General features: G+C 37.2%; 1 protein-coding gene across 2 annotated transcripts; it reads right to left on the bottom strand.

The window, feature by feature from the left end:
• Positions 1-1,379: 1,379 nt before the first annotated feature.
• On the bottom strand, positions 1,380-8,006 carry LOC108325836 (protein TIME FOR COFFEE). Of its 2 annotated transcripts, none has more exons than XM_017558917.2 (12): positions 7,545-8,006; positions 7,008-7,424; positions 6,769-6,908; positions 6,407-6,674; positions 5,940-6,327; positions 5,754-5,814; positions 5,594-5,665; positions 5,237-5,519; positions 5,053-5,119; positions 4,888-4,957; positions 4,434-4,799; positions 1,380-4,334 (listed from the first exon to the last, which is right to left on the bottom strand). In XM_017558917.2, the coding sequence occupies exons 1-12, from the start codon at positions 7,636-7,638 to the stop codon at positions 2,007-2,009; spliced, it is 4,554 nt and encodes a 1,517-aa protein (XP_017414406.2). In that variant the 5' UTR covers positions 7,639-8,006; the 3' UTR covers positions 1,380-2,006. The 2 variants fall into 2 exon arrangements, with proteins under 2 accessions (XP_017414406.2, XP_017414407.2); XM_017558918.2 differs by having other exon boundaries at positions 4,888-4,954; positions 7,545-8,004.
• Positions 8,007-16,584: the final 8,578 nt, after the last annotated feature.

Here is a 16,584-nt window from a genome sequence, read left to right as displayed (position 1 = left end):
GTAGCCAACTGAGTTGTTATAAAGATGTGTGTGTACAGAGAGAAATGGTAAGTATTTTGAAAAGGGAAAATAGGTGTGAAATGAGAAGAAGGAGGGAGTTTGAAAATGTGAGGGAAGGGAAAAGTTGAATTGTAGGTTGAGTGTGATGAGTTATATATAGTGGGTATGTATGTATGTATGATGCTCAACTAACATAAATAATGATTAAAAAATAGAAAGGAAAAGAGTGTTTGGAGTGGGGACAGGAAGGTGCGATAAGTCATAGTTGATTATAGGTGTGGTGAGATTGAGGCTTATCTTTCAGTGTTCACAAATTGGTAATGGAGAGAGGGTCATGGCATGGGGACTTTGCTTATTCCATTAATTGATTCCTTTCATGGGTCCCTCTCAAACGGAAAAGGACACAAAATATTGTCTTTTTCGGTTTATCAAGAGGGAACCAACTCAAGATCTCTATGCTTTATCTTTGGCCCCTCAAAATACAAACAGATAAGCGAATAAATGAATCACTCAATAAACCTTTCACTCTCCATTCCTATAATATTATTATCATTATCTAATATTTACCCACTCCACCTTTTTCTATTATTTTTTAAAATTAAAAGTTGTTTTCTGCCATTTCAGTACAGGGAAGAAGTAGATCCATTCCCTTTATGGCGATGGAAAAGGGATATTTAATATCTAAGTAAATGTTTTGCAATTGATGAGGGTATTAAAATGTGATTAGGATAAAGAGAATGGAAACACGTGTAAAAGGGTATTGACATTGTGACAGGTGGGAAGTGAGGACCCGCAATAATGTGTTGGTTATAAAGGGCGTAAGCGGTGTGATTGCTGGAGTGGGGACCTGGATGGCATGGAGGGCAAACATGGAAAGCAATTTGCTCTTATTACGTGGAAGGAAAAAGAGCCTACCCTACTACTACCAAGTACTACTACTACCACCAACATTTAATCTCATTTTATAATCATAAATTATATTATATGAAAATGATAAAAATATAGATATGATATGATAATACCGAGAGAATAGTTAGACATCTGCTATAAATCCGTCAGCCACGTGTGCGATGTTGACAGTAAAGACCACACATCTCAGCTGAGGAAAGCAGAGGAAATTGTCTAACTCGGTGGAACTTTGTGCCTATCTTTACCACATTACCACATGATCAGGACCACGCCATCCTTGCGCCAATCAACCAACCAACCAACCAACAAACCATCCTTTCTAGTCTTCCCCATTCAATTTCACTCTCCTTGCTATTGCTTTTCACACTCACTCCTAATCTCTGTCGCCGCCCACTCAATCTTTCACTACAACTCTCGGTCAAAAACATAACCGATGCAGGAATCAGGGAAATCAGCTTTTCATCTATAAATTAAACAATAAATTGAGGGTTACTATAATATATGATCAGCCACCCACGTACATATTCATCCTTCCCCATACACTTTGTCAAAAAGATGTTTGCTGCTCTAGTAGCCCTAGTAGACAAATATAAAAAAAAAATTAAAAATTAAAAATTAAAAAAGAGAGGAGAAAGAACATGTAAGTAAACTCCATTACATCCCCAAAAGAAGAAAAGGTGGATCTTTCCCTTCCTTTCCTCCATCTTTTTCCCCCACCATATCAACCACATTCTTATAAAAAACCAATCGAATTTTGATTAGACTTCACCATCAACCTTGTCAGATTATAAACACAAGGGCACAAACAAATTACTAAACACAATTCGGGCACATCAATGGTCTGGTCGATTTCGCCATCCAAAATTTTTACGAATCCAATTCATTCTCTATCTTCGTTGGCCGTCACCAAACTCCAGCCAGCTCCTTCCACATCTGCTCAAAGCTGCATCAGCATAACACTTTCCCCCACCACGGACACGACCCCTTCTTTCAATTCAAAATCATATGCCAATTCACATGATTCCACTCGAGCTACTTTTCTTCTTTGATCCCCGCAAGCACGGGGGTGAGCAACCAAAGGATATATATTTCATTCTCTACTCACCCGCAGGTTGTTTCTGCTCCGCTGGCTTCACTTGAACCGGGGGCACAGAATGAACATGAGCATAAGAAAAGCCAGTAGGAACGAACTGAGGGTGGTTCCCAGAGGGTTGCATTGCAGCAAACTGCGCGGGATGCAAAAGCCCCTGCGTAGGCAAGGCACTGCTGCCTTTCACATTGTTTGCGGCAGGGGAATTTCCGGAAGAACCTGATCGCTGCATCTGCTCAGGGCCACGCCGTGGAAGATAATAATTACTTGGAACGGTGGTGGTGGAAGTGGAGCTGTTGGATTGTGAATGCACGTAAGGATTTGAGAAGTAAAGTTGGGCCTGTGGCAATACTTGCTTTGATATCTGCTGCTGCTGCTTTTGTTGCTGTGGCAATTGGGATTTACTCCCAGTGCTGGAAGAGGGAGTTAGCTGAGGGACATTGAGTATTGACGGCACATTCCTGCCACCAACAGGTGACGATTTTCGAGCAGGCACGGGAGTGTTCTTGGCTTGCTGGGAGGACAAGGAAGAACTTTGGCTTATCTTATTGCTGGCTGTTGAAGCAGAAGTTGTCCTTGGGCTACCAGTGTTTTTGGACATTGAAGAAGTGGTTGGTGAACCAACCATGACTGGGGGAGATGGGGACTGGGTGGAACTTGCAGGTTGCACTTGTGCTGTGGATGATTTGGGATTTGTTGCAAAAGATATTTGGGTATGAGGTTGCTGGGAACGAGCCTGCTGCTGTGGAAGATTTTTGACTGACGACGCTGGTGCAGTTGAAGCCATGGATGGAGGTGACTGCGAAGTGGTTGTTGCCCTTACATTGTTCTTCCACTGAGCGGAATGACCCACGGCGCTGCTGCTCTGAGGAAACGCTGATACAGCATTAGGAAACTTGGTTGCCATTGAAGATGTAGAAGGGAGGTTATCCGAGTACACATTGCCATTGCTTGATGGGGTCTTGGTGCGAGAAGTGGCTGCAGCAGCAGCTGCAAATTGGTTCTGCTTCTGATGCTGCTGAATCATTTGATTTCGCTGCATCTGTTGCGGAGTAGTGGCTGCATTTGTGCTTATGGCAGCAGGCATAACAGAAGCAGAAGCCCGGGAAGAAGCAGAACCGATGTTGAGGTTACGACCAGAGGTATCAACGACATTGTTGCCACCGGATATTGACGTTAGTGAAGGATCAGTTACGTCTGGCCTACCGAATGCGATGGATTGCCCCATTGTTGCTGGAATTTTCCCGGACATTGCTTTTCTCTCTTCGTCTATATTATTAGAAGTATTAACATTTTTCCCTTCCTCCGCGGTATGATAATTTTTCTTCAACTGGGCACTGGCAGCTTGTGCAGCTGCCATTATATGATAATTATGATTGCTCTGCATGATTGAATGATTTTGTGCGATAGATGAGAGGTCAAGACCAGGGGGGGCTGAAGCTCCATTAATGGGTGCAAATGACATGGCAAACGCAGGAGCTGTTTCACCTCCAGCCTTTGGACCAGGGTGTTGCTGGGCTTGCTTTGTCTCAGTGTGACCACCATTGGAACCTGCACCACTTATTGAGGTAGGTGTCATCAAAGCAAAGTTCGGCGTCTGCATAGGCAATGCAAAATTTGGCCCATAAATGTTCATGGTAGCACGAGTAAGACGACTGTCAGCAGTGGATGGACTGTCTTCACCACCCATCTCATACTCAATTTGGCGAGCTGGATGAGAAGTGTGATGATTTGGCCTCTGCTGAGGTTGCTGTTGCAATTGTAGTGGCTGTGATGGCGGGTTTTTGGAGACAGGAAAGCCTTGCAAGCTTCCAACCCCATTGGATCCAGTAGCAATATTATTAGGCTTCTGTTGCTGATTTTGGGCATGCTGCTTCTGAGAAGAGGAGGATCCACTAGACATACTGGTATTTTGATGGACCTGTTGGTTCTGCTGTGACTGAGCAGGAATTTGCTGCTGCTGAATCTGTGAAGGATGTATCATTTGAGAAGGATAGAATGAGCCATTGAAGAATGGAAAGGCCTGGGCATGGGGAGTCGCACGGTACCCAGGTGGACCACCAACATGTGCTGGAATAGGAAATGAGTAAGCATTATTCTGCAAAATGGCCAAGTACGGAGTTTCATTGCCAGGCATATTTGGATAGCTGAAACTCATTGTTGGGGCAGCCGCAGCAGCAGCACCTGTGCCAGAAGCATTTGGAGGGGCCGAATTGGAGACACTGGATGGTGTTCCATTGCTTGAAACTGGCAATGATTTCACAGAACCAGGCCTAACAGATGCGGCGGCCGCCGCTTGCTGCTGATTCAGTGGGAATATGAAAGTAGGGCCATGCTGAAATTTGCGACAAAGCACAAAAAAAAATTAAAAAATTTACAAGACGGAAGGGGGGAGACAAAAAGGGTTTACAGTTTTTGAAGACAGAAATCATACCAAGATATTACTAGGTGCGCCTGGGGGTAGAGCTTGCTGTAGCAAAATTTGCTTTCTTGATGAATTATCCACGTTGGCAGGTTGAGAGGCTTTATCCTTCCCCATATGTCCTGAAAACATGGAAACACCGTGTCCTTTGTCCTGAGAAGAGTTTGCAGCCCTGCCGGACACATTGCCGTGCAACTCTGTGGAGGGCACAACATTAAGATTGCTAGGCTTGGCGCCATACAGCGATGCAGAACCTGCTGCTGCTGGCCAGAATGGATTCATCCTCGCAATTTGCTGGTGATACAATATATTCCGAGCAATGTAGCAGTGGGTTGCACACCTTTTCGGCCGAGGCTGATTAAAAAGAAGATGAGGAGGCTGCAAATTTAAGACAAATTATTATTAAGAGTTTCAATTCACATCGTTTGATAAAGAGTTTTTTAAGAAGGAACAAAAAAACACATACAGGTATAGCTGCAGATGTCACGGTAGTCCCATCCATGGATACAACTCCTTGCAGAGGGGTCATATATCTGCTAATAATGAGATGGGAAGAGGATCACATCAAATTTCCACAATAGTACAAATATCTGAAACAACAGTAAACACAATAATTGATCTCTCGCCGTACCCCATGGGAGGAAGCCCGCCAGGCCAGCTGGGAACAGACAACGGTAGAGGTAGAGAATTGGGTTGAACTGGAAATAGAGAGAAGAGAGAAACCAAGTAAGGCACCCAAAAAAACAAGAACAAAAGAGGGAAGTGAAGAAAGCCAGAAGAAGAACAGGCATTGTTAGCTTCAAAATTGAAAGTACCATTTTTCTCTGAATTTGTTTGCTGCTGCTGCTGCTGCCTCTGAACGTTCTGATGTTGCTGCTTCTTGTTAACCATGCTACCAACATTACCAATAGGATCCCCCCTATCAGCTTTCTCCAAATCAAGCTGCAAGTCAATTCCTCTTTCTTTCTGCACAAGACCCGCTTTCTGAGAATCAGTTTCTTCGGCCTTTGCTTTCACTCTCTCCATTTCAATAGCCATTGCTTCTTCCTTGTTCATTCTCAGTGCTTTTTCGTCCTCCTTCACCACAGGCTTCGCTTCCTGAACAAACCCAAACTCCTTAAGTACTGATTCTTATACGAAAAGATTCCATAGCTAATACATGGCCCACTTACCTTTTCTGCGTCAACCACCAAATTATTCTCCACATCCCTTTCCGGGGAAGACCTCAAGGGAGGAGGTGGTGCCTGGAAAAAAAAAATATCCCACCGATGAAAATCAATCATAAAAAAACGGGGAATATCAGAGACAGATTAAGAAGAAAATGATAAGCACCATCAGATCTATCGGGAACTTCTCCTCCCAGTGATTTTCACTCTCGGATATAGATGGATTCCTGAAGAACCAAAAAATCAATAAAGAAAGATCAGGATTCACATTCAGCGCGAACTCAACACAAAAGGCTGAATGATTAAAGAAAAAAACGAAAAAGAAAGAGTAATAAAAGTCGATGCTGCTCACGCTTTAGTCGCTTTCACATCTTCACGGTCATCATCTGCTACTTGTCGTATAGGAGATTCCTTCTTGGGCGACTGAGGCACCACCACCTCACTCGACCCCACGTCTTTCTGCTTCTCCGCTTCCTCCGTCGCCTGCTTAGACTCCAACGAAGCGTTGCTCTCTGGCTTCACCGGCTCCGACGAAGCCTGAACCGTTTGAGAATTCACCAGATTGATCGCCTCTGTAACCGACCCAACGTTCTTATCTAAATTAGAAGAAAAGGTTTCAATCTTTGAGGGCTGATCGCTCTCAGCCTTCGTCGTTGACGAAATGGGACTGCTACGGACGCTCAAGCTCGACGGATTCTCATCCTCGTGCTTCACCGGTCGCGGTCGTTTTCTCTTCGGAGCTGCAGAGTTAAATCCGAAAGGACTGTCAATACGAAACCAAAAAAGCAAAAAAAAATAAAATTGCCGAGAGAGTCGCACCAACAGCAGACATGGGCGTGGCAGAAGAGCTCGAATTTTGGGGGTTGGAGATCGGTGACTTTGCATCGGTGGAAGATTTATTGGGTTCTCGGGAATCAAACTTAGAGGATTCGTTGGCGATGATTTCTTGTTTCGACGGTCCCTGAGGTTGTCTCATCATGCCGTACAACACTTCCGCGATCTCTATTTCGATCTCTTCCTGCGCCGAAGAAGACGGCTTCGAGGTCGTCGTTTTGGGTGGTCGAAACTTGGCTCCTCCATTCTGCTTCTACACTCATCAAAACAACACTGTTAGCACACTTACATCAATACCAACACATCACACCACAGTGAGATTCTCACACCCGGATACCGAAACTCACTATCTTCTTTCTAACCGAGGCGTTAGATGACGAAGGCGAGGCCGCCCTCACAGGGGAGGTCGACGGCTGTCGGTGATTTTGCTCCGCCACGATTCCGCTGCCGCTCGAAGCCCAGCATTCGTGCGACCTCTTCGTAGACGCTGCGAACAGAAACAGAAAAACAAGAAGAAAGATGAGCGCATCGGAACGCGGCGAATTCAGTGAGCGTTTGTGAATTGAGGTGGTTTTGCGGTTTTTACCGGAGCGTGCTTTCCGGGGGACGGAGACTCCGATCATCTCATCGGCGGCCTTCCACGTCGACGGCGGCGTTGGTCTAAAAACTTTCGCCGGAGGGAAGCTCTTCCGATGGTGGTTGGAGAGCGAGGAGGGGTTGAGCGGAAGCATTCTGACTGAGGCGCTACCACTGCCGCCGCCGCCATCCTCGTCGTCATCGTCGTCTTCGTCGTTGATACTCTCTTCCGAAGTGTCTTCTACGCCATCTTCTCTGCTGCTATGCATCAACCTATCTCCTCTTCTCTTCTTGCTCCGACCCAATCGATCTCTCTCCCTCTCCCTGTCCCTGTCCCTGTCCCTCTCGCGATCTCGATCCTTTTTCCCAGTCCCTCCTCGATCTCGCAACCTCGATGGCTCTTGCAGCTCCATCGTTCCATCTTCCTCTGCACAAAACAAAAAAAAAATAGAAAAGAAAAGAGAACAGCGAAACATGGTTAGAATCAAGGAAGAGGAAGCGAGGGAAGGGTAGGAAGGCTATTGAGATCTGAGAGAGAATTGCGAACCTGGTGAGTCTCTGAGACTGTTAGTTCTGTGCCTTCTTCTGGTTAAACCATTAGCGGCCATAGTGCTTCTTCTGGCTTCTCTAATCCTGTCCATTCCACAACAAAAATCCTCTCTTTCCGCCGAATCAGCTACACCCTCTCATCAACAACCATAATCACCTGCACCCCAAATTCGCAGACACGGAGAGAGAAATTTGATATTTGATATTTTCAACCCTCAAATTTGATTCTCTCCACAAAAGATCCTCTTTTCCTGTTATCAAAATTATCAGAGAGATCTTAGGGGGGGACTGCTATGTTATGCTTTGCTTATCTCTTTGTTTTCCCTTCTTCTTCTCTTCCTCTAGCTGCTGAGGCTGCACCACTCTTTCTTTCCCTTCTTGTGCTCCAATCTCATCTCTTTCCGCTATTTCACTCTCTGCCAAACCCACTCCAAAGACTCCTGGACGGTCACGATTCTCCACCGCGTCACCTGTTACAATCCCCACCTTTCATTTCTCCACCAATCCAACGGATCCCCTTTCCTCATGACATCATGGCACCACCTCAACCGTCCATCTCACCACTCATGCATTACACCTTTTAACCTTTTCAGCGCATCACCTCCACCTGTCCATTTCTCTCTCTAACTTTCCCATCTTTACTCACTGCCAATTTGGTATAATATCTTTTTGTTTAATTATTCAATTAATGCAACAAATTAATGTCTATACTTTGAATTTTATTTTGCCGTTATTAACAGAGAATTATTTTTTTAGAAAAAAAACTCCAGTGATCACCTGATATAACCGGTTGCCATGACTTTGGTAAAAGCAAACATGAGACACCACAATCACAAGGAATCTAGGTGACCGCAGAAAATATCGTTTCCACCGGTCAAATTCTTTGATCTGCTTCCATTATTACCCTTTCCAGTTTCTCTAATTTTTTAATTGATTGTATATATATTTTATATTTATATTTGTAATTTGAGAATAGACTACACTAGAGGGCCCACGTTGAAATAAATAAAAAACCAAAAAAACATTTGTGTTCTACGGGCCGATCTGGGTTATCAGCACCACATGATTTTTCCATCGTTGGATGGGTCCGACGTGGCACTAGGTATTCAATGAAAAAACAAGCAGATTCCAACGAACCAGCGAGTCCGACATGGCACCAAAACCAAGAGGTTCGGGCGCGTCCATCGTCAAACCCAATCTCCACCGTCGAAGGTCTCTGATTGGACGGTTTGGATGAGCGCCGAAGCGAGAGTAACTCAGAGTCACGGTCACGGAACTTCCAAGGAGCGTGGGCCCACCAATAGCTGCCGATCTAGAAATTATTTTCTCTCCTTTGGCCTAATTGTCACGTTCGCGAGATGTGGTAGCTTCATGACATGTACATGGGTCCCACAATTAAACAATTCACAAATATTATGAAACTTATCTAATAGTAGTATCTAGTTGTTGAAAATTACACCGCAGTTAAAAACTAAATAAAAAATTAATTAAAAACCAAATGTGTTTAGTAATTAAATAAAACAGAGAAGAGATGGAGACAGCAAAACCAAACATGGTTTTTGTTTTGATGCACGCGCTCGTCAAGATTAAGTCCGTGCAATTGAATGAATTCCTTAAAATAAGATGTACACGTTCTATTGTTTAAAAAAAAAAATTGATCGAGATGAAATTAAAGCTATATTTGGGGGAAGTTTATCAGTAAGAATAATTTAAAATGAAATTGAATAAAAGGATTTGGTTGGAGGAACGTGGCAGAGAAATTATGCAACATGTGGAGGTTGTGAGGAGGGTCGTTGGTAGGCTTGGATGTTGGTATTGGTTACACTTGGTTCCGGTTTTGATGAAGTAAATATCTATCTTGATTGTGAACAAACAAATGAAGGAAAAGATAGCGTCACCGGGGGAGACTCTGCTTCTCTGCTTTTAACTCCAAAAGGCAATACTAATTTTTATTTCAGGTCTTAAAAAACAGGTCTAATATCAGCGTGGAATGCGGAGAAAGTGTTACAAAGGAAAATATTAAATAATAAAACCAGATTTAATTTTATAAGCCACAAGTCAGTGGAGGTATCCGACCTTTTCATTATAAAATATTATATTTTCAATTAAGTGTGCCACGTCAGATGGACCCACTTCACACGTTGTCGTTTTGCGGGTGCTTTCATACTCTCTCTCTCTCACTGTCGTCAAATCCCATAGTTCTGCCATGTGTTCACCGGAAATGCTACCTCAGATAGCCAACGTGGCTTCGTTTATGCCGTAGACACTATAAAGAAAACCCTAGCCGTCACAGCAGCGTCACTCTTCTCTCTTCGTTTCTCCCTTCCACTTTCCTTTTCTAATCTTATTATTACTATTTATATTCATCTTTATTACTCTAATTTAATAACTCACTTACTTTTTCAATTAATTATTAATTTACATATTTAAAAATATTTAATCCATACACCACTTCTTCTGAGTCCGTGTTTTCACAATTCTCCGATTTGCCCTAACCTCAATCTTTGGATTAGAGTGTGTTTTTACACTTATCTTGTGTTCCTTGCCAGTCGAAAAGGATTTCACAAAAGCCATGCCGCTATCAGTAAATACTTTGAAGCCCGCAATTTATTTTCTTGTGGAATTGGCCCTTTCGTTATATTAAAAAAAGTAAATATATCGGTTCCCATAATTTATCTATCTGAAATAAGAATGGAATTCTTGCACGGATTCTTTTCTATGATTCTTATAGAAACAAAAAATACTAAGAAACCCATGAAGTATTATATAAATATATTATTATAAGTATGTCCATGCTCTTGTTTATAAAAAGTTAATTTGTAATATATCTAGATTCTAAAATATTTATTAAAAAATTAAGACTTCTCGTATTGTTTAGTGATATCGATAATTAGGGTTACGACATTTCATTCTTGTTTATTTCTTACCAGATAGTAGGGTTACCCTGTTTCACATTAACATATTTTATGAGAAAAAAAAAACCTTAACTATATACCTCCTTACCATGTACTATTTTTTGCTTTATATAAACGTGGGAAGATTGTGGTGATAGATTTTGCTTATATAAAATGTAATAATAACTATTAAAATGATAGATAAATAAAATTAAAATACTTCAAAATTTAAATTAAATTTACATGTAGCAATTAATTTATTGAAAAAATACTAAACAACAAATAAAAGTCATTAAAGATTAAAATGGACAAAACTACAAATAAAAATATCTAATCAGCATTTCATTGTTGATATTGTCCAAATAATTTTACCTTTACTGTATAGTTGAGGTTTTCAGTATCGGTGATAATTATAATATGATAATCATAGAAGTGATAATAGCGTAGCATATGAGCATCAGAAGTTGGGTTAGATTCAGATCCCATTTGATTTAAGTATAATTCAATTTTAATATTTTAAAATTTATATATAACACCGTTTAGTTTATCAAAATAGGATGAGTTTTTTGAACTGCAAGTTAATTAGGTGGAATTATTCAAATTGCGAGTTCATGTTAAGTCAATTTTTTGTTGAGAATTTTTTTAAAATAAATAAAATATGTGTAGGTTTAACCCTACAACATAATATATGTGATTTTAATGGACTATGATTTGTAAAGTTTATTGTTAAATGTTTTAACAGAAATATCACAGCAAAAAGAAAAATATATCTACAAATTTGTAAACATTAAAATATAAATTCATATTGGATTAGATATCCATATGATTCTAAACCACATCTCCATTGTAATTATATATTTTACTCGATTTTATTTATCTAATATTAGTGTAACATGTGTATGCATTTTTTAAATATTTATATTATACTATAAGAAAAAAACAACGAGAATAATAAGAAATGTCCGTTGTTACCAGTGATACCACACTTATAATGTAAAAAAAAAATACGTAACAGTTTTATACAAAACATTTTAAAATAGCAGTTACTTTTAAAAGAATTAATTAACAATTATATTTTCATAAACATCAATTAATAATTATATGCTCACATGACCTGATCCTTTGATTAAATTTATCGTTGAATTCATTTATAGCAAATATTTTACTAAGACCTAGCATCGCACATGCATATACATATTTAATAAAAAACAATAATTATTACAATAAAATTTGTGATAATTGTTATAATTTTTTATTTTCTAAAAAAAATTAATATTTATCAACTCTATTTAAAAAATTATGATTATGTGAAATTGAATATATTTTTTACATAATTTAATCCTAATCTTATATTACTAATAATATTAATAGTTACATAATTAATTATTTTACACAATGAATTAATTAGTTTATAACGTTCAGAGAGACAAATGAGTTCACACATAAATATAGCTCCGTCCAAAATTAAAATCATCATTAATATGGTTTTAATTGTTTTTCATATGCTTTATATATATATATATATATATATATATATATATATATATATATATATATATATATATATATATATAAAAGTTGTGTGTATGTTTTTTTTAGTTGGTATATTTTAGTAACGTGTATTGGGTTTTAATAGACAAAAATTTCAAAAAAATAATAATAAAATAAGAAAATCTTTCATTCTTATAGTAGCCCAGACTGAAAAAAAAAATCAAAAACACTCGCCTAACCTTAATTCACATTTCTCACTTATCCAATATATTTCTCTCTCATCTCCATACTCTCTCGCATCCATACACAACAACCCACAATTTGTTACTCTTGTTCTATTTGTTCGTTTATTTTCCACTTTAATAACAAAATAATTGATGATATTGATTTTTATTGGATGGTTGTGTTATATTTTTTCCCTTCGGATTGTTATTAAATTTCGTTTTTAAATTTCAGAATTAGTAGTTTATCTTTAAGGAAATTTGATATTTTGACTATTAAGTTGTGCAAAAATATTTTTCCAAAAAAGAAAAACCTTTATGTGAAAAGAGGATTTCGGAAGGGGTAAGTCATTATCCATAAAATAGAATATACTTTTCATCTTTCTCCATATAACCAACGTCGAACCAAAGCAAAAAATGAAGCTCATGCACATCGTACTAAATGATTTAACCGGAACAAATTATTGAAGAGAGTTATGAACAAAGAAAATTGTTGTTGTGAGCACCAGTGCAGTAAGAGGAAATAACACCGGTTATTATTGCTTATAGGCATCGGTTCTACGATCGAGACATATACGGACGAGGTAAAAAGGGGTAGGTTTTATGCCTCGGTTATGAATCGAGGCGTAAAGGGATAAGATTAGGTCTCGAGTCATTGTAACCGATGCCATAAGGTTTTGGTTTTTTTGATTAATCCCCTGCTACACTCTCCCATCATTTCGAAGAGTCCATCAAAGAGTCCCCATCACTGAAAAATTGAACAACAAAAATGTCTCTGGATCAAGAACAAAACCAAGAACAAGATTGACAGTGGAGGGTTTTATTTGAAAATGGTGTTTCCAATGTCTTTGGATCCAAAAAGAAGACCAAGAACAAGATCCCAAAACCCAGGACAACGCGGCATGGTGGCAACAAAGACCACGCGACATGGCAGTGCAGCAAGAACCCAAGAAGACCACGCGACGATGGCGGCAATGCGGTGACAACACTGTCTTCACCACGCGACGGCAAAGCAGCAGCGGGGAGGCAGCGGTGGTGACGTTGTGGACACAGCGAGAAGGTAGCGACAGTGACGTTATGGACGCAGCGGGGAGGCAGCAGCGGTGACATTGTGGAGCGAATCTGGAGCGGATCTGGAGCGGCTTGACGATCTGGAGCGGTGGATCTGGAGTAGCGGATCTGGAGCAGTGGATCTGGAGCGGTGGATGAAGATGAAGATACAGAGGGGAAGAATGGCGGAGGCAGCAGTGGCGGAGGCTACAACAGCGAGAGAGGGGAAGAATGGGAGAGCACAGAGGGGAAGAAGGGAGAGCACGAGAAAGAAGAAGTTGTTGGGTTGTGCAAATGAAAAAATGAAACGAGTGTATAGGCAGCGGTCGTTTGACAACCCGAGGCAATAGGGCCTTTTTAAAAAGCTGTCAGACAAAAAGCAAAACTATAGGTCTCGGGTCTTCTAACCGAGCCAATATCATCATTCTGCCTCGGGTCAAGGTGTAACCGAGGTATATAACCTTTTAAGCTTCGGGTTTTACGTAACCGAAGCGTATATGGTGTGTTAGATACCACTTTTTTTAATAGTGGAGAGATGAAAAAGAAATTGTTGAGAGGAATGAGAAAGATGAATATGAGTTTGGGAGTTTCATGTTTTTTTTTAGAATGAAAAATTATTCATATATATATATATATATATATATATATATAAATAACATTCGCGAAGTTTGACATTTTTCTAAGCTATATTATTATCTATCTGTAAGAGATATGTTCATATTTTGTAATATATATCGTTATTTTTCTTTATTTATTTTATTTAATATTTCAATGAGATACAAATATTCGCCAATATAATTATTTATACAATGTATTTTTGTATTTACATTTGCTTATATAGTAATGTGTTAATACATTAAGTAAATGTTTAATCTGTTTATGATCTATAAAAGAACATTAATATCTAATTTCTATAAAAGTCGAACAATATTTTCATTTCATTATATATATATAAAATATTTGAACAAAAAAGTTCAGATCAACCATATAGAAAAAGAAACATGGTTAAAGATGAAACTTTGATAAAGATATAATTCAAAGGCATTTAAAAAGGGACATGATAAAACACGGCATCAAATATGCATATTGGATGGAAATGTATAACTGTAATTTATTTTTATAAACAATTTGAAATTCTAAAAGGTAAATCATATTATCTAGATAATAAGTTAAAAACTATTTTTTTATAAAATTTTGATTGTCAAAAAGATAAGAATTAAAAAACGTATGATATTTTTTATTTTTCATATTAATTGTTTTTATACCTTTTACTCATATTGGCTTAAATTGAGATTGCCAAGTCATTTTGTATTTGTCTGTATTTTTGTTCTTTTAGTTTTGTTCGATATATTAGAAAATCATAAACTGACTTAGTTTAAATTATTGTCAATTTTACCTTTTTGTTGTCACACTAGAATTATTCATCTATTAATATAAATAGTGATATTTATCATATAACATTAATTACAAAATTGTATCATGTAAGCAATGTTATTCAATTAATTCCAAACACAGTATTTTTTAGATTATTTATATTTAATGTCAATGAAGTTGTTTATATGGAGGACAACTAAATTATTTCATAACCTAGATTGAAATTAGTTTTTAGTTAACATTAACCAACACAAATATTTTTTTTGAACATAAATTAGGATTTTTAATTAATATCTATAATATAATTGACATCACGTTTATATTATTATAGATAATAATTAATTTCTCCATCATTATTAAAGTTTTATTTTTTTAATTGTATAATAATAACACAATTCACTTCATAATGAAACTTTACTTAATTATCATGCATATTTATGAGAGAAAAAAAGGTTTCACCTTTTTTTTATGTTCACTAATTTTATATGAATAATATTTATATTTTTGTATTTTAATTTATTTTTTCTACTCCTTTGCCATGATTTCTCACTAACCAAACATATCCCAAAAGTATTTCTTTCTACGATTCTATAGTGTTCTTGATGTCAATTTTTTCCCGTTCCAAGTATGTTTTTTGTTTATAATTAAGCTCATAAAAAAGCATACACGATAACCTTCATTATTGTTGAAATCCGAAATAAAAAACGTGTAAACATTTATTATACAGTAAATATAGTTTAATACATACAGGTTTATACCAACACGTGAGATAAGTGGGGTTGGTGAAGAGGTGTAGGTATCCAAAGTAACCAATAGGAAGAGTGCACGTGGCAGCCCAAATCCTAGTCAGCATCAATCATTAAGGATGTGTCTGCTACAAGTACATATTTTGCAGTTTATAAACAAATATTCACCTTTTTCATCCCAACCTTTATTTAATTCTTCCGTTTTATAATTTTAATGTAAATTTTGGAGGGCTGACTGCACTCCTTACATTTTATCTTTAATATTTAGAAAAAATATATTATTATTGAATAATTTAAATGAAAATAACTCATAACAAAGATCGAGAAAATTTTCAAAATTTAAAAAATAGTGTATGGAGGCATTTACAACTCACCCACCAATAAAATATTCACAATCAGCCACCAGACTGAAACACACACCTTAAATGAGTCCGTTCCTCACTGAAATCACCAATTTGTAATTCTTTATTCGAAAAACATTTACACTAAAATCAACGCTGGAATATTTTTTTAGTGGGTAATCCATGTATAAAATTCAAATTAAATGTGTAAGTAAGAGTGATAAATTGTTCAATCAAAATTAAAGTTTTACTTTAGATAAAAAAATATAAAATATTTTTATGTATTGTTAATGTAGATAGATTGACCCGGATATTGATATGTTTATATTGTAATATTTTATAAGTTCATAGTTATAAATGAAAGGCGAATTTATTAATTTTTATTATATTTTCTATTGTTTTATTGACATTTATCTTATATTCAGAGGCTAAAGATATATATAAAAGAATGTTTGTAAGATTTATGAGATGACTTATATTATCTCTTTATTAATGTTTTTTTAGTAATGTAAGTATTATGCAGTCTTTATAACTGTTTTTTTTTTACCTTATTTTCAAGAAGTTCGTAATTAGACGCAAAGGTTTCTTTTCCTTCAAGAGTTCGTATAGAAATGTTTCACATTTTTAGTAAGAATATCATTTTTATATTTTAGATAATTTAGTTGGTCTATTCGTCGTAAGTGAATTAAGATAAAAAAAAATAGACAAAAGAATTAAAAGATCATTTAAGTGACAATTCATCGGTGTATATGTAATGATTTTTAATAATTTAACTTTGAGATTAAATTAGAAATTAAATAAAAACAAATAATTGAATAATATATGAAAAAATGTCAAATATATTATTTTAAGATTTTATTTATTAAAAATAATTTCATAATCTTTTACTTATGACTTATTTGTAAAAACCTAAAAAATTAT

This window comes from Vigna angularis, chromosome 3, assembly GCF_016808095.1.
Source record: "Vigna angularis cultivar LongXiaoDou No.4 chromosome 3, ASM1680809v1, whole genome shotgun sequence".
Lineage (NCBI taxonomy): Eukaryota > Viridiplantae > Streptophyta > Magnoliopsida > Fabales > Fabaceae > Vigna > Vigna angularis.
The sequence above is the reverse complement of the archived record's forward strand: the minus strand, read 5'-3'. Positions and strand labels throughout refer to the sequence as shown.